A 24648-nucleotide genomic window follows, 5' to 3' on the forward strand; every position below is an offset into this window, starting at 1 on the left:
GCTCAGTTAGATCTTCCATAGGTCACTTTTTGTATTTCCCATAATAAACATGAAATATTTCTGTAATGAGATAAATATAGTAAATATTATAAACCAAAATGAATTGAAAAAATACACTGGCTCTTTTTGCTATGTTTTTGGTTTTGGTGGGCGAGAGGGTTGTGGGTTTTTGGTTGTTTCCCCTGTAAGTACCAATTTGGAGACTGGTTTATTAGTCAGTTATCCTAAACGTCACCAAACATCACCACTAAACATCATTTGACTCCAAATGAATTGAAGCCTTGATATTGGAAAGAGGAAGGAGCAGCCATTTCCTGGGCTTTGTTTTCGGTGGTGCTTTTGAGCTGTGTGAAGATATCCCATCCAAGCGTTCTCAGTTGTAACTAAGAACCATGACAGGGCTGGATGTGGCACCTGGATGGACCCTCCACTGTTTTGCTGCTGGTTGGGGTTTGTGACTTACCTAGGAGGCAGGTCAGAGCCAAATGACGGCAGAGCTTGAAAACTGGCTTGTGTCCGTGGCTTCAACAGCTTGGAAAGTGCACATCTTCTATGCAGGGCTCATACGGAAACATCTGGAAATAAACTTGAAACTTAGTGATGAAAGAGAACTTTCCAAAAGGACTCTTATTTCCTATATGTGACTACTTCTTAGCTCCTGAAAGATAATGGAATTATTATGGGCTCTGGGTTTATGTTTGATCTGGATAGGAAACTAGAAAAAAGGGGACTGGTATGATGAGCAATTTTTGGAGTGAATCATTGTTAGAACCAGTCTCTTTTCTGTTTTTATAAATATATAATTTTATAAATATATGATATAACATTTTACAGAGACGTTTGACTCTGTAGGAAGTGTCAGAAAAGTTTCAGTATGGCCAAGTGTGATGTAATATATTTATGAGAGAAAAGTCATGACTAATTGTAAAAGTGGCTCCCTGACCAGTTGTACAGAATAAAGGATCTGGAAGCCACCACCAACTGTTTTGCAAAGACCTTCTTTGAAACTATGACTTCCTGAGCTGAACAGCCCTGAAGTTCTACTCTCAAGAAATTATGGAGCTTAGCAGAAAATAAAAATCAAGTGGAGGTTGAGAAGATTCAGAGAAGGCAATGAATTTAATGAACTCTCTAGAACAACTGCATGAGGTTAGATTTAAGAAAACATTTAGATTTTTTAATCTAAAATGAATGAAGTTTAGGGGAACAATGATCAGAGTCCTTAGAATCTTGGTTCTGCGTGAGTAGAACATGGCCAGAAACATGAGGGACTGCTCTCTGAAGGTTGCGAGTTCAAAGACACATAAAGGAAATACTATATCCAACAGGTAGTGAAATTATGGAAATCAGTAGCTCCAGTGAGTGTGACAAAACATACAAAGGGGATGGCCAAAAAGATCTTCATGATTTCTTATTAAGTGAGGCAAATCAAATGAGAGAATTGTGATACTGTATACCTATTGGTAGTACTGATTTGTGTGTGTGTGTGTGTGTGTGTGTGTGTGTATGTAGAGATGTTTGTGAGGATGGTTACCAAAATGTAAACAGTGGTGGTCTTAGGATAATGGGGTTTCAGGTGATATTTTCTTCATTATATTTTAATATGTTTGAATTTTTTATAAAGAACTTATTTAGTTATAATTCAGTAAAGTATTATTTTCATACTTGCATTAGAAATAAAAAGATATAAAATAGTAATATAGTTATTAAAATTTTTCTGGATTTCTGAATCACAATGAATTATGTAGGTAAAGGTATTTTGCTCAACTTTTTAGGGAAGGGCAACCTGAACATTGCTTCTCCTATGTCAGCTAACGTAGCTTCCCCAACAGACCTTGGATCTACCTCAAGATGGCAGTTCTTGGACTGTTTCATTCTTAGCTCAAAAATATACTATTGGGGCTTCCCTGGTGGCGCAGTGGTCGAGAGTCCACCTGCCGATGCAGGGGACGCGGGTTCGTGCCCCGGTCCGGGAAGATCCCACATGCCGTGGAGTGGCTGGGCCCGTGAGCCATGGCTGCTGAGCCTGCGCGTCTGGAGCCTGTGCTCCGCAACGTGAGAGGCCACAACAGTGAGAGGCCCGCGTAACGCAAAAAAAAAAAAATATATATATATATATACACACTATTGGACATGGTGACTCCTTTTATATGCTTTGGTGCTCAGTGTGGCCTCTTGCTTCCATACTTCCTTCCCTGTAGTCTTTTCTTCCCCAATAGCCAGACTTTTCAAATGTAAGTCAGAACTTTTCTCAAAAGTGGCCAGTGGTTTCCCATCTCATAATAACATCTGGCACACTGACCTGTGAGGCCCCGCCTGGTCCCTGCTCTGGCTGTCCTACCCTCCCCACTCTGCTCTGTCCTTGCAGGCCTCGTTGCTGTACCTCAGGCCATTCTGCACATTCCCACCGAGCACCTGGCTTGCTCTTCCCAGCTATCTGCATGGCTGTTCCTTGCTTCCTGGTGTCTGTTCAAATGCTGCCCCATCCAAAATGTTGTCCTGACTTTGCTTTCTATAGTTTCACTTACTCCTTCCCTTCCTCCATCATTCGCTGTCCCCCTGCCCTGTTTCTCCTTAGCACTTATCACCATATGACATATATGTTTATTTGTATATTTTATAGTGACTATCTTCTTCTACTAAAATGTAGCCTCTAAATGTATCACTTAAAATGTAATTTTATCTCTTTTATCATGCTGTGGCCATACTGCCTAGGGCAGTACCTGACACATAGTAGGCACTCAGTAAATATGTATTGAATGAATGAATTCCTGTCTCGCTTCTCCATTTTGTGTTCTGATGTTTTTGCCTTGCAGAGAAGTGGTTACATTCAACCATTTCCTGGAAGCAGCCGCTGAGAAGGAGGTTCAGGGGAAAGCTCGGCTCCAGGACTTTATTGAGAACCTGCTGCACCGGGTAGAACTGGCGGAAAAGCAGTTGGAGTACTATCACAGCCAGCAGGCCGCTGGCCTCTGCCGGGACACCAGTGAGCACGTGGTGAGTCATGCAGGCCCCGCACCAGGTGTGAGGGCTGTGATATATCAGGTGGGGTCAAGGACAGAAGAAAAGGGAACTGGGGAATGATTTGCAGGAATTTTCTAGACGTCATTTGAAAGCACTGCCCTGGCCATGCCTGTGTCGGGGAAGTGATACAGGTGAGTTCAAGACGCTTGGAAGTAAGCTACATTCCTGGACGCACGGTCTCCATTTCTTCACTCTCCAGCTCCACACCAAGCTGAGTTGGTAGAAATATTTTTATATTGTAGAATGACAGTTCGAAGTATACAAAGAAATCATCTGTCCCTACCTTGGTGTCAAGTATATTGGAAGTTATTATCCTGTTTTGGAGCTCTTCAAGGAATCTTCTGAAAACTTTCATGCTTCTTAGTTAGCAAAATTTAACCACATTTTTTCTTTAATAGGAAGGAAAACACTATTTGGTAGTCTCTATAGGTGAAACATTCTTTAAGTAGATTTTCAAAAAGACTAAGAAAAATTCACAGGTGATATATTATAATACATTTTTGCATACAATTTTACATATGGTTTCAGGGACTTAAAAAACGCCTAGAGCCCAAGTGAGAACCCTGAATATGGATGAAGGTCCAGACTCTCATAAGTGGCTTTTTTTTTGGCTGCATTGGGTCTTCGGTGCTGCGCGAGGGCTTTCTCTAGTTGTGGCGAGCGGGGGCTACTCTTTGTTGTAGTGCACGGGCTTCTCATTGCAGTGGCTTCTCTTGTTGCGGAGCATGGGCTCTAGGTGCGCGGGCTTCAGTAGTTGTAGCACGTGGGCTCAGCAGTTGTGGCGCACACAGGCTTAGTTGCTCCACAGCATGTGGGATCTTCCTGGATGTGGACTGAACCCATGTCCCCTGCATTGGCAGGCGGATTCTTAACCATTGCGCCACCAGGGAAGGCCCTCATAAGTGGCTTGATCCAGATTACCTGGTCTCTTCAGAGGGTGGGGTGTTTACAAATAACCATGCTGTAGGTGTCGGAGGTGGATGGCCATATTTGCCCTCTATACAGTTTCCTTGGTGGTATAAACAACAAAGCCAAAGAATGGATTTTTGAAAACCTAAAGTGGTTTATTTATAACATTTTCATTATCCATTGAATTTTATTTATGCTTATTACCACCTTCCCAGAAGATTTAAAGATGATTCTTTTACTAACCCCCAAATGGACTATATATATGAGGAAAAGAAAAATAGGGAACACTTATGCTAACCAAAAGGTTAGTAAGGTTGCTATTGGTGGATTGAAAAGTTTAGGTTGAGCAGTCCGGAAGCCAAGATTAACAGGATACATGATTAAATAATCGAAGAAGGAATGAAATGAAAGGCATGTGGATAAAGAAGGAAGACCGGAGGGAGAGAGACAGCAGGAAAGAACAGAGACATGGAGGAAGGAAAGAAATGAAGAATCTTACACGGTGCCTACTGTAGTAACGTTCCCTCAGCCTTCGAGCCGCACAGTTGGGCAAGCGCCAGAACTTCCCAGTCAGGAACAAAGTAGACTGGAAGGAAGTAAATGTGTCATGTTTGTGAGGTTTCAGTAACTGTCATCAAAGCAGTTTCAGCTACCTGACGTATTTATTATTTTCCAGGTGGGTGTCTGTGGTCCCCTGAGAAGGAACGTTTATTCCCCTCCTCGATTCCCCTGTCACCTCCTTGGGAAATGCAAGAGTGCAGTCTCGGCTGGAGGGACACTCTGAGCCCTTTCCTGCCTCCTTCTTCCACCTTGCCATCTCTCAGGGGAGGGTTGTGGCATGAGGTCACCGAGCCCAGATGTGAGGTGAGAGGGCCTGGCTTCTAGATCATTCCCACCCTGCTTCTGACTGGATGAGACAGTTTGTCTTCCTGGGCCTATCATTCTTCTATAAAATGAAGCAGTTGGACTAGATGCTGTATAAGGGCTTTTGGCCTCTTAAGTTCTGTGATCATCACCTGACTTTGGTGGTTAGGAATTCTAAAATTAAAATGTAGCCATGATATTTTCAGTATTTAGTCTTATTAGTAACCCAGAACTAAGAAATGTATAAATTATTAGTAACCCAGAGCTAAGAAGGTCTCAGAGAAAATAATGGAAGGCAATGAGAAAGAAAGGAAGCCCATTAGTTCTCGCCTTTATTTACATTTCTGTGCTCACTTCTTCTGCTGACTTTACTTTTCCAGCTTGGAAACTGAACACCTTTTAAAAGACATGGCCAGTCCTTACTTCTCATGCTGCTGTATCATGTAATCAAAAGTTGAACAGCATCTCAGCTCTTCTAGTCAGATGTATAGATATAAAATTATGTGTGTGTATGTGTACACATAACATATATATACACACACGCACACATAAGTATGTGTATATACATACACACACACACACACACACATATATATACATGTACATACAAATACGGTAGGACATTTAATTAATCAATATTTGTTTTTGTTCTCTATGTCCCAAAACCTGACGTCATCTGCCTTCTTCAGATTTGATCTACATAAGGAAGAGTTGACTAATTCGGATCAAATAAAGTGCAGTTAAGATTGTAGCAGTGAATTTAGAAGTGAGAGCTGTCTGTGAGTAGGGCATGATCAGGCTGTAGTGAGGTGAGCTGACTTTTGGAGGGAGAACACACTGCCCTGAGAACACCAAGAATGAGATGTTTGATTTCTGAAAGTATGGGCAGATGTCGTTTCCCCTGTTTTCATGTATAGTCCTCTAAACTCTACTTTGGACCATAGTGTACCACGTTATGAGACAGTCTACAAACCCTAAGACCATTTTACCTTTTTACTTAGTCTGTTTCATCATAATAAAATACATTCACCACGTCTTTGATGTAATCAGACTGCTCAGTCTGGCCTCTCTGGTATCTGTGGCTATGGAAGAACTTGGATTCTTTTAGCAGGAAAACCTTTGAATCGTATCTTTAGTAACCTGTTTGGCCCAGCTGAATGAAAGTGCAGGGCACCAAGAAGCCTGGGCTTCTGGAGCCTCAGCCCCGCCCAGGAGAGCTCCTTGCCGCAGTGCACCCCAGGATGGAGCAGAACTTTCTGACTGACTCCCCCCACCTCCGCTCCCTCCTCCAGAACAGTGGGGAATGCTGTCAGGAGCCTGGCTGGCTCTTGCCATCTCCAACAAGGCTGCTGTACAGAAACAGTGCGGCCTTGTCATCTCCCTTCTTTTCCAGCCCCCAGTTCCCTCCCTCTCTCCTCTTCCCTCTTTTTCTCATTACCACCTCCAGAGAGTAGTGACATTTCTAGATTGACGTGTTAAATTGCTTCTTTCTAAGATGTCTTCTAGCTTTAAGATTCTTTTGTGCTCTAGAAGAATTTCCTTCCCCCTCATATTTAGTGCCTTTTCTGAAATAATGTTTCGGCATATGTATCTTTCCCTTAATCCTCTTGAGCATTTATGTTCTTTTTCACCTGGCTGATTTCTAAAAATGTAATATGCTTACTCAGGTAATTTGTCTGTATGCTCAGAAACATGCTGTCGAATTAGACACAAAGTGACCTAATATCTCATCTGCCAAAATCACTCACAGAACTGCTCAAATGGAAGGTCATGAAATAGCTTGGATAATCTTATTTTAAGCATTGCATTTATTTCCTGCAGGTTGCTAAATTAGGACTAGCAGTAATTCATTTAACATATTTACTGGGGATGCAGTGCTTACTGGGTGCTGAGGAAACTGCTGTGAACGAGGTCGATGAGGTCCCTGGTCTCAGGGAGGAGGGGCACACAATAAGCAAACAGATAATGAAGATAATTTCGTATAATGAAGATCCTACTATAAAGAAAAAAGTAAGATGATATGTTTGAGATGGCCACTTTAGCTTTAGCAAAAAGCTTTCAAAAAAAGCCTTGCTGAGGAGGCAACATTTGCACTGTGACCTGAATAACAAGGACGCAGCTCTGTGAGAATTTGGAAGTGGAATATTCTAGGCAAAGGAATAGGAAATGCAGCTGCCTCAGGAGGGAACAAGCTTGGCATGTTTGAGTGGTGGGTGATAAGTCAGAGAGGTAGGAAGGATCCAGATCAGGCAGGGGCTTCTTGGTCATATAAGGAGTTTGCATATGTTCCACTGCACACGGGGAAGCCATTGGAAGGTTTTAAGTAGGAGGTGACCTGTGTTTTAGCAAAATCACTCTGCTGCTCTGTGGGGAATTGACTGGAGGGGTGCAAAAATAAGCGACAAGTTAGAAAGCTCTTCTGTTGTGGCAGATGAGGGGGGATGGCAGCTTGGGTAGAACCGAGTAGAGAGAGGTGAAGGGTATCGGATATGTTCTTGGAGGAAAATTGACAAGACCAGCTGGCCTTGCTGAAGGATTAGATTTAGCTGGCGAGGGAAAGTGAGGAGTCAAAAACGAGTCCAAGGTTTTGGCCTCAAAAATTGAGTATAAACAGAGGGGAAGTTGGAGGAGGGCTAGGTGTCCAGTTTCCCAAAACCTATAATAACCTGAGACACCATATTTGTCTTTTAAGTACTTAAATTGGCTCTCAGTGCAAGGTTATTTATATTTTTTCAACCTGAAACCTTGACCAAGGACTCTCTTGATCCCCATCTTCATACCCTCCTCTCCCTAAGTAAAAAGAAGACAAAGTAGCTGGACCAGGAGAAAATGGAGGTAGGTAGTTGGGCTAAGTGGGAAGAGCATTTCCATCTGCCTGAGGCTGTGGAGGCCTCTTGTGTTCACAGGGAGGAGAGCACATGAAATTCTTTGGTGCCTGTGATATCGGCCCCACCTCCACCCCAAGTCTCATAATCTAGCAGATCACTGTTGGCCTTTTCCCTGTGAGAGAAGCACACACACACACAACTTTTGCATAAAATTCCAAAGGGAATTATGTACCCATATGCAATACATCATTACACTATATGCTTGCATACATACATAAAGTTGAACATATTTTGTCATGCCTCAATAATAATAATTTTTTTTTAAGTGGGAAAGTATTTAAAGGAAGGAAAACCCTGTAAGTTTTTAGAGTTTATATACACACTAAAACCCATTCAAGGAGCCCAGCTGATGGGGAGCGGGGGCAGGCGGACTGGGAGAAAGAGGGTAGAAATGCTGATGCCTTTGGGGTTCCCGGAAACTACCAGTCTGGTGTTTGCCGGAGCCATCTGTTCCCCCTTCTTTGTATATTGCAAGACCTCATGACCCTCACGCAAGGAATGTGCCTTTTTCTGTTCACGTTTACTACTCTCATGCCAAACCCAGCCAGCGTGGACAGGGTCAGCAATAATGCTGACTTTCAGTTGTGTCCCAAGGCAGAAGGCAGGAGTCCCATCTTACCTTCCTAGGCACGTGACCCTCAGAAGTCTGCTGAAGAAAGCTGCTTCCTGATTTGCTCCTGACTAAAGCTCAAGCTTCACACAGAAGACCTGGAAGAAGATCCTGTTATGCTGAGCTTGGTTTCTCCAGTGATTTGAGTATAGAGGGATGCATGTCTTGGCCACGCTGCGCCAGGATGGCCCTTTCTCCACATTCTCTTTGTCGTCCTCTTCTTCCGTCAGTCTGCTTGCAGATGTGACGCCACTTCTTTCAGTAAAGGCTGCATGAGGGAGGTTGGGAATATGCTATAAATACACTTGCCTATAAAGTGTCTGGTGACATGTGGAACACAAAATGATAATTATCATTTATTCTGCAAATGATATTCTGAGCCCAACCACAAAAGTGCATGCAGATATTTTATTGAGAGTGGAAAATAACCTCAAAGATAGATGGCCTCAGGACATTTGTGGAGTTGGTCTTCGTATGCTCTCATTTTAGAAATGATGTATTTTAGGCAATAAACATTTTATGCCAATTTTCCCCGTAGTTGATACACTGTGACCAGACATAGCTGTAGTAAATTAGCTGCAAATACAGCCTGAATCAATCAAGAAATAATGGCACATCATTCCAGTTTTTAAAAACATGTTTCTTCAAGTGTTGTTCTCTTGAGGGGCTGTTTAACTTTTTGAAATTTTTGAGATCTGCTGATACTGGCTTCTTGGAAATCTCAGAACAGGGAGCCACAGAGGCTTCCTGAGTAAGCAGAGCTGAGCATGAAACGTTCTTGTTCTCCGCGGTGATGGATGGTGCCATGGGCAGTGATCCCGATACCAGTTACCGGCTTCTTTAATGGGAATACAGTTTCTTAAAAATATAAGCAACGAGGATTTTAAAAACCGAATCCAGCCTTTAAGTGAAGTAATGTTTTGTCTTATTTGTTTTCCTTCAGCTTACAGATATCTCCTCAAATAGGAAATCCAAATGCCTGTATGTATATCTTTTTATACTTAGGCTATTTGATATTGTTTGCATAATATGTGTTCCTGTTGCACTTTATATGATATCTATAATATAAGTGGATTTGAGAGTTTCAGGAGAAAATTTACCTGCTTGTGTACCTAACTTTCTAAAATGTGGATGTGACTTTTAACTCTGCTAATAGTCTGTGAGTATACGGCAGTATGATAGTAATGCAGGAGTCTTTTTAAAATATTGTATAATATAACTTTCTCTTATTGTGCTATAGTGTAGTCGTAATATCTCTATAGCACTATTAATGTAGTGTGCACACTAATTTATATATATATATATAAATTTATACTGTGAATCATATACTTTATGATAGCTGTACTACAGATTTGTTTGAATCCCCTAGAAGTCACTTAAAGAGTCAAGAGATAAGGGTTCTGGTCCCATCTTCTCCATAGACCACTGTATGTATTACCCTGGATAGTCATTTAAGTTTTCTCTACCTCAGTTTTTATCACTGGTAAATAAGACTAGTAATATCTCCCTGGGAATTTAGTATCATGAGATCACTTCATGAAGGCCATAGAAATTTTTGGAAGAAAAATATCAATATATATTATTTGTTTTATTGGCAGCATTATTGCCACCTTAGCATGCAGGAGTGATTGTTCCATGAGTAGATTTTATTCTTTTAAGGATTTAAAGAAATCTTTCTTTCTGCTCATCTCCTTCCTCCCCCCTAACCATTTGTAGAAGCCGAGGGCACCCACATTCTGTGTGTAACCACCCTGATCTCAAGACCCATTTCCATCCAAAGGGAAGGAGCTACCTGAAAAAAGCCAAGGATGACAGAGCCAGCATGCAGCCTGCTAATAAGTCCACGCACGAACAGGCCGAGTCCGCAAGAGAACTCTGCAGACCAGCAAAGAAAGGGGAGCCTCTAGGATTTACCCGGAAAGGAAACATAAGGCCGAAAATGGCCAAAAAAAAGCCAACAGCGATTGTGAACATCATCTAAAAGGGTGGATGGCTCTGGACAACCACCACTGGGCTTTGGGAATGTTGTTCTAGGGGTCAGTAATGTTCTTTTAGACACAAGCCATCATAAAACACATTTCATGTCCATACAGGCACCTGGATTAACCAGAATTTAACAAACGGAAATCTCGGTGAACCAGAATTTTTTACAAGTCCCTTTTGGAAGCAAGAGGCAAATTACAGAAAGAATTTTTTAACAATGCAAGCAGTCTTATTCCAAACTTTTAGTAAAATGAAGCTCCACCTTCTAAGATGGTTAGCCCGTCTCCAGCCATTTCCACATCTGGAGTTCTGTGCAGTGGTTAATTCTCAGGCCCAAGGCCAAAGAAGATGTCAGGCGCTGGAAAAAAACTCAACCTGTGCCCCCTGCTCTGTGAATTGTGAGGCAAGGAATGGGAATGTAAAGTCCTGTTAATAGTAGTGAAATAAACATATTTTTGTTTGTTTTTAACCTTACCCTCAATTAATTTGGGAGCTTCCAAAATAAGGCTGTTTCCCTGAGTATTCTGATTAATCAAGATTTCAGTGTTTGGGCTGCTTCAAGGACTCGTTCTGTCAGACTTCAGTTGTCATTCCGACAGACTGTTTTCTAGTTTGTTTCATGCAGGTTTTTGTTTCCCTGGATGCATGTTTATTCTTATTTTGATGCACCTCTGTTCTCTTCTTTGGCTGAGTATTCTGCACCCTAAGACCAAGCTGCCAGCCTCTATCTTAATAGCTGCTTCTACTGCTATGGTTGGGGAGGATAGTAAAACACTTTTGATCGGCACCCATCACCAGTTCAGGGTCTGAATGGTTGGATGCCAGTGGATTGCACATTTAGTGCATTGTGAGCCATCCCAGAGACACCACAGATGTTACTCAGCCCTTTCCTAAGACCTGCTTCCCGGGGGGTGTCAGCATCCTATCTGTTAGCTGTAGGCATGACTTTCTCCTTGCTGGCCTAACTTTTTCCACCTCCTGCTGCTTCTGTGCCCTTTTATGACTAAAATACATGTTCTTACCTTTCAACCAAGTATCTAATGTATTTGTTGTATACGGCCTTCTAAAGTAATTTCTGAAATAAACATTGCATGTGGGATCCAGAATCTGAGATTGTCCTCCCCGCCCTGCCTCCCTAAAATGGCCTTGGTTTCCATAAAGAACCATCTGTTACGAACCTCCTGCTTTACAATTTTCTTCAAGAATGAATTTCCGTGTTACTTTTTTTTTTTTTAAATTAGCAATATCATCAGGTCTCCTGCAGAGTTTACAAGTGCTGACATTCTTTTGGAAATAAGAACAATTATGTCCACAAATATATACATTTATTTGTATAAATGTACAGCACATAACACATACAAAATATATATGTCAAGTATATTAATAATTTATTTTTAAATACTCATGAAAAAGGTGTGTGTTTGTGGTGGGTGGTTTTTAAACTATGTATTTTCATGTAAATTGAATTCTCTTATTTTAAAAATTAAAGCTGTAACCTAATTAACATTAGTAGAATTATGATTGTTATTGCAATAAGCATCAGATTAGCAATGCATTAAAAATAGGTAACAAAGCAATTACTTAAAATGCCAGTAAATTGAAAAGTGTAACTTATACAAATGCTTTGAACCTATCGTAGTGAAAATGTTAATTTTTGAATCTTCACCTTGACTTTTGGCTCATGGGGGTGGGCTTTTCACGTGGCGTATAGGCAACTATTAAGTGGGAAAATACATTGCTGTGAATATCACTGTTTAGGCTAACACTAAAAACTGTAACGTTATAATAATTATTTATTTGGAGAATTAATCTCCTTCAAGTTTATTTATTATTGATGTTTATACCATGATTGCACTTTAGCCTTTTACATACTAAAAACTTGACTTGTTTGTTGTATTGCATGCTCTTTGTCCCATAATGTGTGTGTGCAATGACAACAGTTTGCTTTTAAAGGTGATAGAAGCCAGATTTTTTCCCCATTTTATTTAATGTAACTTACATTTTCAATTTTCATTTAATATGCCTAGAGGGCATGACAGCTCTCTTTGACAGTGGTACCCAGTGACCTTAAGAAAGCACCATAATGTCATATCTACTCCATGTACATTACACAAGAGAAATGATTTTAAGGTTTATTATATTAAAAAATTTTTTTTAAGTTCTAACTAAATTCTGACTCTTACATAAGGAGATGCATTATGTATATTGTGCTTCCTTAGAGACATAAATTTGCTTTTGAGACATGGGAGCCACCTCATTCTAAGGGATATCCCATTTACATGCCTTGGCCTGAGTCTTGTGCCATGTCCAACTTGGGTCTTATTTTTAAATATTTTCTGTTTCTTAATAGGCAGTCAACCTTAGAATTGCTTTTTTGAAGAAATCACCAAAGTTTCTGGGAAAACATGTTCAAGTTTAAACTGAAGAATGGATCTAATTTTATCATTTGCTTTGTAAGGAAGAAATCTTTATTTCAAACCTTCTTTCATTCTCTTTTCCCAAACTAGGTTACAGATTCTTAAATGCAAAGTTCAGATAACGTAGACACTGTTACCGGTATTCTTCAGGGTCATTCTGTTGTATGGAAGTAGGAATGTTCTGTTCCCAGATTTTAAAAAAAAGTTTTTAGATTATGAAATAATAATAAAGCTATATTTATGACTAACATGTTGGTATGTTTTGTCTAGTTGAAGTGTTTCCAGGGAACCAAGTGTGCTTGTCTATTAACAGTGAACAAAATAGTTCTTCATGAATAAGTTGTTCATTGTACATATAAACACTATGATCTTGTACCTATAAATTTTCTTGAGAACTTAGCTTGATCTTTTTTGTTTATCATAATACTTCTATCTAAAGGTTCTTTTTACATATGTTCACACTCAGAAGTCCTCATTAAAAGCTCATTTGGCACTTTTCTCCCATCTCCCTCCACAACCATAAGTAATTTTCCTACACTGTATTTTTAAACTTATCAACTTTTAGCAAAAACCATGAACAGATTTCACAGTGTATATCCCAGACTATATGTGCTATACATTCTAGTCATTACAAGGCTCAGAAAGTGATCAGGATACTTAACAGAATTATATCATTGGTAGAATTACTCAGCCATTGGTCTTTTAAGAACCACGGAATTAGGAAAATTTATGGGATTCCATTTGTTCAGAAGCTGTTAGAGTTGTTAGGGAGATGACCTCAGTCTGTTCTTAATGCCTACTCCTGTTAAAGTTAATGGGGTGCTCGCTTCGGCAGCACATATACTAAAATTGGAACGATACAGAGAAGATTAGCATGGCCCCTGTGCAAGGATGACACGCAAATTTGTGAAGCGTTCCATATTTAAAAAAAAAAAAAAAAAAGGTTAATGGGTTCACCAGGTCATATTGTTCTTGAGAAATAACTGTGGCATTCTTGATTATCTCTGGGCATTAGAAAACATAAATAAATCCCCATATCTCAATTCTGTTCAACCTGGATCCTTGAAAAATGAATTCCAGAGATGGCATGCATGCATGACCTAAACACAATCCCTGGAAACATTTCAAATATTTAAAAGATGGCGGACTTCAGAAATTGGATTCCTTTTGGTGAATTAAGGTGGTGAATTTTTTTTTTCTTCTTTTTCTTTTTTTGTCCGTGTTTGGTATCAGTAAAATGCACAAATCTGAAATTTTCATTTAAGAAAGGGATCTTCAACCTCCCCTATGATACATTTACTCTGGGTTTGCAGCCATCATTCCAAACCAGAAATGAGTTTTTTCCACTCAAGGAACCTCACACATAGGCAGGCCCAGCTCTCCTGTCTGCCCTGCAATAGGGACGTTGGTAAATAAATTTTGTATATATCTGGGATGGTGAATGAAAGCTTTGGTACTCATGTCCTGTGAGAAGAGGAGACACAGCTGCTTTCCTTGAAAATCTGAAGTGCTGTCACAGGCAAGAATACTTATTTTTTATGGCTGCAAAAGACATTACTAAGACAGTGAGTGAAATTTCTAAAGAAGCAGATGGTAAGTTATTAAAGGAAAAATGTCTAAGTGCAACACAGAGTAGGTCACCTTGTTGAAAAGTGAGGATCCTTCGAAGAACACTTGTAGCCCTGGGATTCTGTCCTGTGTGATACTGCATTATTGTAAATGTTGGCTGCATAAAACAGCGTTGACGTGACAAATTGATTTTGGAGATTTTTCCCATTGACTTGGACTTTATACACGTATCCACAGTTATCCTCATAAAATGCATTTGAGGTAGGTAGGGACAAGGAGGTATCACTTTCTTCTCTTAACAGATGCAGAAACAGCAGCTGGGGAGATGAGAGAGATCCATGTGGGCAGTGTTACCTCAGTCAGAACCAGGTGCTTCCCAGGAAGCATCACACCTCACTGAAATGTAGCTTTAGTGTTTAAAGAGAAGGTACATTTTTTGTTACAACATGGCTCCTCAATGCAAGCCAACCACTTCATCTGGCGTTCAGTTGCGTCAACAGCAATTGTTTCCAACACTGGGGGAGAAATTGGCAATGCTGGACTTACTAAGAGGTGGTGTGGTGTGTCAGGTTGCAGGACTGCGCCTTCCTCAGGCACTTTCTTCCTCACACATTTTTCAGATAATTTTGATGATACTTAACTTTTGCCATTCTTGTAACAATACTTATGACTTCACCGTATTTTACAGTGAAGGTGGGGCTTATGGTGGTTTGAAAGAGTTGTCCAGGGGCCACGAGCTCCTTCATGACAGAGCCAGAGCAAGAATCAGAATATTGTCTCCATGAATCTTGGCCAGGGCTCTTTCAAAACATTGTGCCTCTTCCTTGACAAGAGTCCCAGATAATGGTCCTAAATGCATGCATTTGTTGATTATACAGTGGCTCTCAATGTCCTAAAATTCAGCTTAGTATTTATTATCAATTATTGCACCTACTTAATGCAAGCCACTGTGGAGGATATAAATATCACCACTCCGTAATTTCTACACAGCCCCTGCTTTATAACAGAGCCACCCCAAATTGCCAAAGAATTCCAGAGTTTCAGATCTAAGTGTGTTAGAGTTTAGTGCACACATTTTTGGATACTTCAAATTGGTAGTTTGCTGACTGATGAGAGGGGCACTGCATTTACCTTGGTCAGATATATCATAGAGAAAGAGCTGATTATATGTCTCAATCCCTCCTCTTTGTTCAAGGGGGAGCATCCATTTCCCTTATTCTCAAGAATGTACCACTTTATTTTTATCCCTACTTAAGTCTGCCTGTAACTTGACACCACAGCTGAAATTTCTTATACTAATATAATCCTAAACACAGGGCTGGTGGAAGGAACTGGGTTTCTTATTAGGTGAGGGACACCCTAGCGTAAACACAAAGGAGCTTACAGGGGGGTAAAGGCAAATGAGTGGACACACAGTTAGTTACTGGGACTCAGAACAAAGTCCTGAGCTTGCCTGCAGGCTCTGGCTCTGGCCTACCTCTCCCACCTCCTCTAGCCCCACACCTCTCCTCACCCCTCTCCAGACCAGCTTCCTTCCAGAGCCTCACCAGTATCCTGCTCTCCCGCTGCACCACAGTTATGCTGGGTTATGCCTTCTGCCTGAAATGCCTTTTTCTTTCTTCTCCTCCTGGTTAATTTCTACTCAGCCTTCAGATTTCAAGTCGTCACTTCCCCAAGGCAGCCTCATAACTCTTAGAACACCACGTATGTTCAGGGTCAGGTATAGCATATCTCACCATTGCCTTATCATTTAGAAGGGAGCTGTTCATCAAAGTGAATGCCCAGTTTGGCCCAATAGCTTCAGCAAGTCCCGCTTCAAGTTCTCACCAAAGAGATCTTGTCAAAATCACTGGAACTAACTACACATCCAACAATCCACTTATCCATCCATCCAGCCAGCCAGCCAGCCAACCATTCACCAGTATTCACTGGGGGCCCTTTATGAGTCAGTCACTGTAGTAGGTACAAGGGATATAGGCTGCCTCCTAACCAGATATATTTGGGGTAGCTGGTGAAGTTTTCTGAACCATTAAGGCCAATCCCAGTCACTGTTGGCCTTTCTGGAATGGGATCTACATTACCCGGACTGGCCCTAGGACTTCTGCAGTCTTACAGGACCACAGTATCTAAATGGAATCCCTGACTCAGTCATTCTCCGTCCCATGATATGTGGCTGAACCACACTGGCACCATCTTGTCAGCTCCATCTTAGGCCCACAGTCCTACCCCATCTCTTTTTCTGAGTGACTGAGCTTTAGCCTAACTCACAAGGAATGCACCAAACCAGAGGAGTTCCCTATCAACTTTTACCCTTACCTTCAACTGATAAGAAAACTTGAAGAGTGCTTTTTGCTGACGCAGATGGTTAATGGTCATGAGACACCTGCCCCCGCCCGGGGGGAAGGAAAAGCCCCCAGTTCCAGTTGGTGTGGACATGCTTCTCACTTGGTAGTCAGATTCTATTTTTATCCTTAGCCCCTTTATATCCCCCTGTACCCCTTGGCAGTGCGGAGTGCAGCTGCGAGTGCCTCTGAATCATCTCTCTGCCTGATCCTGCCTGTCTGAATGTAAGTTACCCACAATAAACTTCATAATTGCACTTCATGGAGTTGCCTGCTTCATTTTTCAGTCACAGAGTTCCATCTTAGTTCAGATGATATTATTCAATATCTCCGCTTCCCAACATGTGACATTATTTTCTTCACAGCATTGATTACTATCTGAAATTATTCATTTACTTGTTTATTGTCTGTTCCCTACCGCTGCCTCGTGGGAGTGCCTGTCCATCTTATTCATTGAATACTGCCAAAATTCTGACTGATGAAAATTTGTTCAGTGAATCAGTGAATTGGTTCTAGAGAGAAAGTCCTTCTCCTGAGCTCTGATTTGGAGCAAGGCTAATGGATAGCCACTGATGACTGGGAGGTTACAGTGAAAAGACTTGGAGGAATCCCTGCAGTATGTACAACAGAACATAGAGAGGAATCTTTGGGGTGCCCCACCTGGCCTAAATGTTCTTCTTCCTTAGATGAAGGCAGTTTGCAGCCAATGCTGGTCCTCCCAGGGATAACATAGGCTTCTGCAAAAGGGAAGCTGGGCTAACAGGCAACCCTACCTCTCCAGCTGGTAACAGAAACTCCTCTGAGATGACTATAGCAGTCATTCTAAAACTTTGGTGGGACTAATAATCACTTGGGGAATTTGGTGAAAATACAAAGGTCTAGGATGTATCCAACTTCACCAAGCAATGAAATTGAGCAGGACCCTGTGGGGCCCGTGTCCCCCATTTCTTGTTTGTAGAAAAAGGCTTTCGCTTCCTAGGCCTTCCCTGAGTTCCAAAGAGCCAGACACAAGCAGTTACTAATTAGGGAAGTGAGGGAATGCAGAAACAAAGGAAAAGCAATTAAGCAAGATAAGTAATGATAATAGTTCAATGATAAGACAGAATCCTAGTTCCTCCTCAAGGAATATACATAACAATCTAATATATATCTTTGAGTTGTTCGGCAGAAACTAAGACCCCTGCCCTGGTAGAGGAGGGTGACTGCAAGCACACAGACCCCAGACTGGTTGGAACCAGAAGGTTGATGATTAAGACTCTTAAAACACCACCCTGTTACCTCACTACCAACCAATCAGAAGACAGTCATGCACCCTGCAGCCCTCACCCCAAATGTTGCCTTTAAAAACCCTTCCCTGAAGGCCATCAGGGAGTTTGGGTCTTTTGAACATGAGCTGCCTGTTCTCCTTGCTTGGTGCCTGCAATAAATACTGTACTTTACCACAACCCAGTGTCAGTAAATTGGCTTTGCTGCATGGTGGGTGAGTGGACCAAAGTTTGGTTCAGTAACAGCATCTGTGTTCTCTATTAGCTCTCTAGCTAATTCCAAAACACACCAAAGTTTGATAGCTACTGCTCTGTATGGCTGCATATCCCAAAATTTATTCCATGGAACACTAGTTCTCAGAGTGTTAATGGTTAATTAAATAAATTATCAGATTAAATGTTTCCCTACTGCAGATGGTTCAGAATCATTAAAATGCGAATGTGCATCGTGAATCTCTCAGAGGGAAAAAGTGTACTATGCTTCCTAAACTTATTTGGCCATGGAACTATTTCCTCTCAGGAACATGCATTGACATCTTCTGCAACTACTGTAGTTAGTGTTCAGAATGTACTTCGGTAAACATTTCAAAATGGCAATCACTGACTGCTGGCCTCCCCGCTGCCACCCCCAGCCACCTTCTGGGGAGAACTTCAGATCTGTCTTAAGGCAGTGCACATTTAACAGCCAGAGTGGCCAATTTTAGATGATTTGGGGGTCACCTAAAACCTTGCTTTTCAAAGTAGTCTGTGAAGCAATCTCCTGCATCACTTGGGAGTTTGTTGGAAATGCAGAATCCCAGATCCCCTCCCCCCACACCAGAGCTACTGAGTTGGAATCTGCATTTTAATAGGATCTCTGGGGGATTCATTTGAACCAATATAGAGAAGTGGTTCTTAATGAGGGCAAGGGTGGGGAGGAGGCAGACAGAAATACATGGGGAGCCATTCAATATGCAATTACTGGCCCTTTCCTCATCATCCCCTATCAGAATTTCTGATTCACTCTTGGAAAAGGAGAGAAGGGGGAAAAGTCCCCCTTGGTACTGATATACTGTCTTGGATCTTCCTTTCTTTGGCTCCGTTTTTCCAAGCCTGGGCTCCTGACTGAGAGAGTCGGGGACAGCAGTCCTCACAGATTCAGGAAACCCAGCAAGAAGCAAACCCTTCCTGAAATTTAAAGTGTTTAGAAAACAATAAATTATACAAATGAACTTATTTGTATATAATAGAGAGAGAAAAAACTTGGTTGTGACTCAAATTAATTAGTGTAAAAACTGCGTGGGATTTCATTATTGTTCTTAGGCTTCTTAGCACAAGTGAACTAAAAGTAAAACTCAAAGTTAGTCTGTCTCTTTATTCTTGAGAGCTTTCACCTCTATCTCTGAAATACTTTGTCAACTGTACCACTCTGTGGATCATCCAAGTAATCCAGCTTCTTTTTTTCTGTTTCTATGGCCTTTCTCCAATTTCTGGCCTTTTGCTGTAAACCTAGATTCTCTCCTTTGCCTTGCCTTTTGATTTTCAGCCAGTATTATCATGATGTGCCTCAGTGTGGTTTTCTTTGTATCTATTTTGCTGATGGTTGCTTCTTGAATCTGTAGCAGAGTTTCATAAATTTGTGTGTTGCTATCATTCTTCATCTGGAAAATTCTTGGCCATTATATCTTCAAATATTCCTTTTGCATCATCCTCTCCTGTCCTTCTGGGGCTCATGTGTATTACACATTTTCAGTGTGTCCTACATATCTTTTGTGCTTTATCCTATGTTTTCCATTCCTATTTTCTTTGTGCTTCAATTTAGGCATTTTCTATTGATCATTTTTGCTGTTCATTAACCCTGTCTTCTGTTTCTTTTTTTTTTTTCCATATTTATTTATTTGACTGTGTCGGATCTTAGTTGAGGCACGCGGGATCTTTTAGTTTTGGCATGTGAACTCTTAGTTACGGCATGGGGGATCTAGTTCCCTGACCAGGGGTCGAACCTGGGCCCCTGCATTGGGAGTGCAGAGTCTTCGCCACTGGACCACCAGGGAAGTCCCCTGTCTTCTGTTCCTAAGCTCTATTAAACCCATAATATCATATATTATATTTTTAAATTCTAAAATCTCCATTTGATTCTATTTAGAGATTATAATTCTCTGAAAAATTCTCCATTTTAAAATTGATTTTCTCAATTTTCTTGAACATATTAGACATAGACATTTTAAAGTTCTGTTTTCTTGAACATATTAATCATAGTTAAAGTCCTTATCTGCCAACTCCAATGTGTATGTCACCTGTGGTTCTATTCCTATTGAATGTTTTTTCTTGTGGTTTTTAGTAATATGGTCCTGAATCACAGTATGTCTAGAATTTTTTTTATTGAATGCTGGTCATTGTGTGTAAAAATTATATAGTTCCAAATGACTTTTTATTTCTTCATGGTGGGCTTATCCTTTCCTCTGCTAGGCAGATGAAATTGAAATTGATCATCTTAAACCAATCAGGGAACGAACTGCGGTTGAGGCTGACTTTTAGTTTTGGTAAGGTTCAGCCTGCCTCTGACTTGTTTGTGTTACTAAGATGTTGTCCTTCAGGATTTTCTCAACTATCAGTAAATGTCTGGTGTGTTCACTGGTCTCCCTTCTCCTGGCAGGTCTAGTTTGTGTCTCTTTAGCATTATGAAACAGCAGAAAATTTCTTTCTGATTTTCAGAAGTTTTTGACATAGCCTGCAAGTCCTGAAGTCTACTCCTTGTTTCCCCAGTACCATAAGTCTATGAAAAACATGTTAATGTTTCAGAAGTTTTCTGCTTAGCTTTTTAATCACCTGCCCTCACAACTTCAGAAATTTGCAAATGTCAGGTGTATTGAGGGTTTTGTGTTTGAGGTCCCTTAAGCCTTTAATTATACCTCTATAGCCCCACAAGACCATTCAAATCTCTGCTGGTTTTTCTTCCTCACAGCAGTCTGGAAAAATCTCAGATTGACAATCTCTTATAATTTGCATATGCCCCAAGGGAAAAAGTGACTGCAGATGCCAGAGAGCTGAAGTTCTCTCCTCTTGAGAAATTGAGCCATTTAAAAAAAAATTAAATTTATTTATTTTATTTTTGGCTGTGTTGGGTCTTCACTGCTGCATGCTGGCTTTCTCTAGTTGTGGCGAGCGGGGGCTATGCTTCGTTGCGGCGTGCGGGCTTCTCATTGCGGTGGCTTCTCTTGTTGTGGAGCACGGGCTCTAGGCACGCAGGCTTCAGTAGTTGTGGCGCGGACTCAGTAGTTGTGGCTCGCAGGCTCTAGAGAGCAGGCTCAGTAGCTGTGGTGCACGGGCTTAGTTGCCCTATGGCATCTTCCCAGACCAGGGCTGAAACCCGTGTCCCCTGCATTGGCAGGCAGATTCTTAACCACTGTGCCACCAGGGAAGCCCGAGAAATTTAGCCATTCTTGTCCTCTTTGATTCAGCAGTTGTCTGATGTCTTTAAACAGGTGACCTTATCTTATCCAGTGTTTCTAGTTGTTCTTGAAGGAAGCATTTGTCAACCTCAAATTATACCATTCTACCCAGAACTGAATATTCTTTTTTCTTACAAATTAATTAATTAATTAATTAATTAATTTTGGGCTATGTTGGGTCTTCGTTGCTGCGCAAGGGCTTTCTCTAGTTGCAGCAAGCGAGAGCTACTCTTCGTTGCGGTGTGCGGGCTTCTCATTGCGGTGGCTTCTCTTGTTGTGGAGCACAGGCTCTAGAGCGCAGGCTCAGTAGTTGTGGCTTGCGGGCTCTAGAGCGCAGGCTCAGTAGTTGTGGTACATGGGCTTAGATGCTCCGTGGCATGTGGGATCTTCCCGGACCAGGGATTGAATCCATGTCCCCTACATTGTCAGGTGGATTCTTAACTGCTGTGCCACCAGGAAAGTCCCTCAGAACTGAATATTCTTATCTCGCCTTTTGGATTGACACTTTGATCACACAATTTCTCTGGCTTTTCATTTTGGTTTCACTCTGGATGCTATTTCTTGGATCACCCTCAGCTCTGAGCCATGCTTATCTCTCAATCCCTCCCCCAGCGGAGGTTCCCAACACAGATCAAGTGTTTTAGGCTACCACCTGATCAGATGGAAGATTACCAGGAAAACACTATTACGAAATTAAAACAGTATAAGCTGAACACAGAGTGAGCCAAATGTAAGAAATCACTTTTGGTGGAAGAATGATTTTTGTATCCATAAGTAATGTTCACCTAACAAAAGAAAAGGAAGTATTTCCTCTAGATATTCATTATTTAAAGAATGCTTTTCATCTGAAATATCACCATGTTTTCCTAATACTGAATCCAAAAAGCAAACGTCTGATATCTTGAAAATAGAGCCTATTACTTCCAATCCCTTGATGACAGAAAATAGGAAAAATAATGGATTAAAGATTTTTGAGAGGCCTCGGATCCTGAAATATTAGATGGCAACTTACAGCTCAAAATAAACTTTTCCTATTCACATTGAAATCTTATAAGAGAGAGAAGGGGAGAGAGAGAAAAGGAAGTTGAACAGACATGTGCAGTAATCACACAGTATGAGGTTATTACTGGTCTGATGTGCTTCTTCAAACCAGTTATATGAACCCTTGAAGGCAAGGTCCCTCTGTAGCTCAGTAATCCAGAGAATTTCAGATGATCTGAGATCTAATAGACCTATTTTATTAGCAGAATAGTTATTAGAAATAATACTAAAATGTGTATTCTTTTTATTTTTTTTTCTGGCTGAGTTGGGTCTTCATTGCTGCACGCAGGCTTTCTCTAGTTGCGGCCAGAGGGGGCTACTCTTCGTTGCGGTGCGCAGGCTTCTCATTGTGGTAGCTTCTCTTGTTGCGGAGCACGGGCTCTAGGCGCGGGCTTCAGTAGTTGTGGCTCAGTGGGCTCTAGAGTGCAGGCTCAGTAGTTGTGGCGCACGGGCTTACTTGCTCCATGGCATGAGGGATCTTCCTGGACCAGGGCTTGAACCCGTGTCCCCTGCATTGGCAGGCAGATTCTTAACAACTGTGCCACCAGGGAAGCCCTAAAATATGTATTTCTACTCAAGAGAATCAACCTCAATAAATGTACTTACTTTGTTTACCAAATGACCACTTAAATTGTTCCTCAAAATTTCCAACATTGGGGGGCTTCCCTGGTGGTGCAGTGGTTGAGGGTCCGCCTGCCGATGCAGGGGACGCGGGTTCGTGCCCCGGTCCGGGAGGATCCCGCATGCCGTGGAGCGGCTGGTGCCGTGAGCCGTGGCCGCTGAGCCTGCGCATACGGAGCCTGTGCTCTGCAGCGGGAGAGGCCGCGGCGGTGAGAGGCCCGCGTACCGCAAAAAAAAAAAAAAAAAATTTCCAACATTGGTCATCAACTCCTTGAATCTACTTGAGGTAAACATACTATTCTTTCTCCTCATTTTGCGTCATTATAATGTTTATTCATACATCAGCCTAATGCTGATTATTACTGTGCATCCTGTCTGAAGAGCTTGGAGTAGATTGTTTTAGTACTTTGTGCCATAGCAGTCATTTAAAAATTACTAGTAATGATTCCAGTGGATAAAACATTCATTAGTCTTTCATAAATAGAAACTGCTCTAAACATGAACAAAATGTCCATCTCATTTCTTTGCTAATGCCATGTTTCATTCAACTAAAGATATTTCCTGCAGCCTTTACCTTAAAGGGTTGGCATAGAAAGTGAGAGAAAATTAAAATCATCTCATGTCAATCAAAACCTTGGGACGTTTGCTAATATTCTTCAGAGCTACTGCAGGGGAGGAAAATAATTTTCCCTCTACCCTTCTAGGTTCTTGGCTGAGACTCCCCTGTAATAAAAGACAGATTAACAAGAGAAAAACAATTTTAAATACATATACAGCTACGTATAGATATGAGAGCCCCACAAAGATATGCGACTCAAAGAAGTGACCAAAGCACACAAAGAAACAATAAATTTGTGGAGAACTGACAAGACAATGGGTTTTGGGCTAGGGGTGGTAAAATGATGAAGTAGTAACAAGGTTTGTTTAATACAGCCTTGTTGGCCGTAAATTCCCTGACTCTGGTGACAATGATGCCTCTTACCCTCCTGGTACAGGGAGTGTAACTTTCTTCCTTTTTTTTTTTTTTTTTTTTTTGCGGTACGCGGGCCTCTCACTGTTGTGGCCTCTCCCGTTGCGGAGCACAGGCTCCGGACATGCAGGCTCAGCGGCCATGGCTCACGGGCCCAGCCGCTCCACGGCATGTGGGATCTTCCCGGACCGGGGCGCGAACCCGTGTCCCCTGCATCGGCAGGTAGACTCTCAACCACTGCGCCACCAGGGAAGCCCAGGGAGTGTAACTTTGACGTGGAAGATTTATCTTTAAGGGGGACAAAAGGGTAGGAGAATCCTTTTTGCACCAGCTGTTTCTCAAGTACTTTTACTCAAAATAATCAATATGTCAAAGTGCAATATAGATTGGGGTGACATATTCTGAACCCCTACACTATTTACCTAACTTAAGCTAGATGTGCTTCATCATCCACAACTCAGACATTGTTGTGGCATTTTTACCTTAAAGATGGACAGGACTTTAGAGATCTTTAGTCTCCTTCCTATTTTATACTTGGGGAAACTGAGATATGGATTGATATCATGACTTTCTGAGAATCACCTAGAGAGTAGCAGAGAAAGAAGGACAATCTGAGTCTCTTAATTTTCTTAAACTTGAAGCTCCTTGAGAGCAAGTAAAAAATTTACTTTTCTTCAGAAACTTACTTTTCTCTTACACTGCATCTCTCTATAA

General features: G+C 41.4%; 1 protein-coding gene and 1 non-coding gene across 2 annotated transcripts in view; both read left to right on the forward strand.

The window, feature by feature from the left end:
- Window positions 1-15786, forward strand: part of ZNF365 (zinc finger protein 365) — a 28480-nt gene extending 12694 nt beyond the window's left edge. The window contains exons 3-5 of the mRNA XM_022560632.3: window positions 2817-2997; window positions 9239-9276; window positions 10012-15786. Coding sequence (XP_022416340.1) covers window positions 2817-2997; window positions 9239-9276; window positions 10012-10276 — 484 coding nt within the window. The 3' untranslated portion in view covers window positions 10277-15786. The remainder of the gene's footprint in view (window positions 1-2816; window positions 2998-9238; window positions 9277-10011) is intronic.
- LOC115804042 (U6 spliceosomal RNA) lies at window positions 13515-13621 on the forward strand. Its single transcript, XR_004024848.1, has one exon. It is a non-coding gene; the product is annotated as a U6 spliceosomal RNA (small nuclear RNA).
- Window positions 15787-24648: the final 8862 nt, after the last annotated feature.

The sequence above is a fragment of the Delphinapterus leucas genome, chromosome 16 (genome assembly GCF_059928025.1).
Source record: "Delphinapterus leucas isolate spDelLeu-1000000601 "Yukka" chromosome 16, BTC_Dleu_Yukka2, whole genome shotgun sequence".
Taxonomy (NCBI): domain Eukaryota; kingdom Metazoa; phylum Chordata; class Mammalia; order Artiodactyla; family Monodontidae; genus Delphinapterus; species Delphinapterus leucas.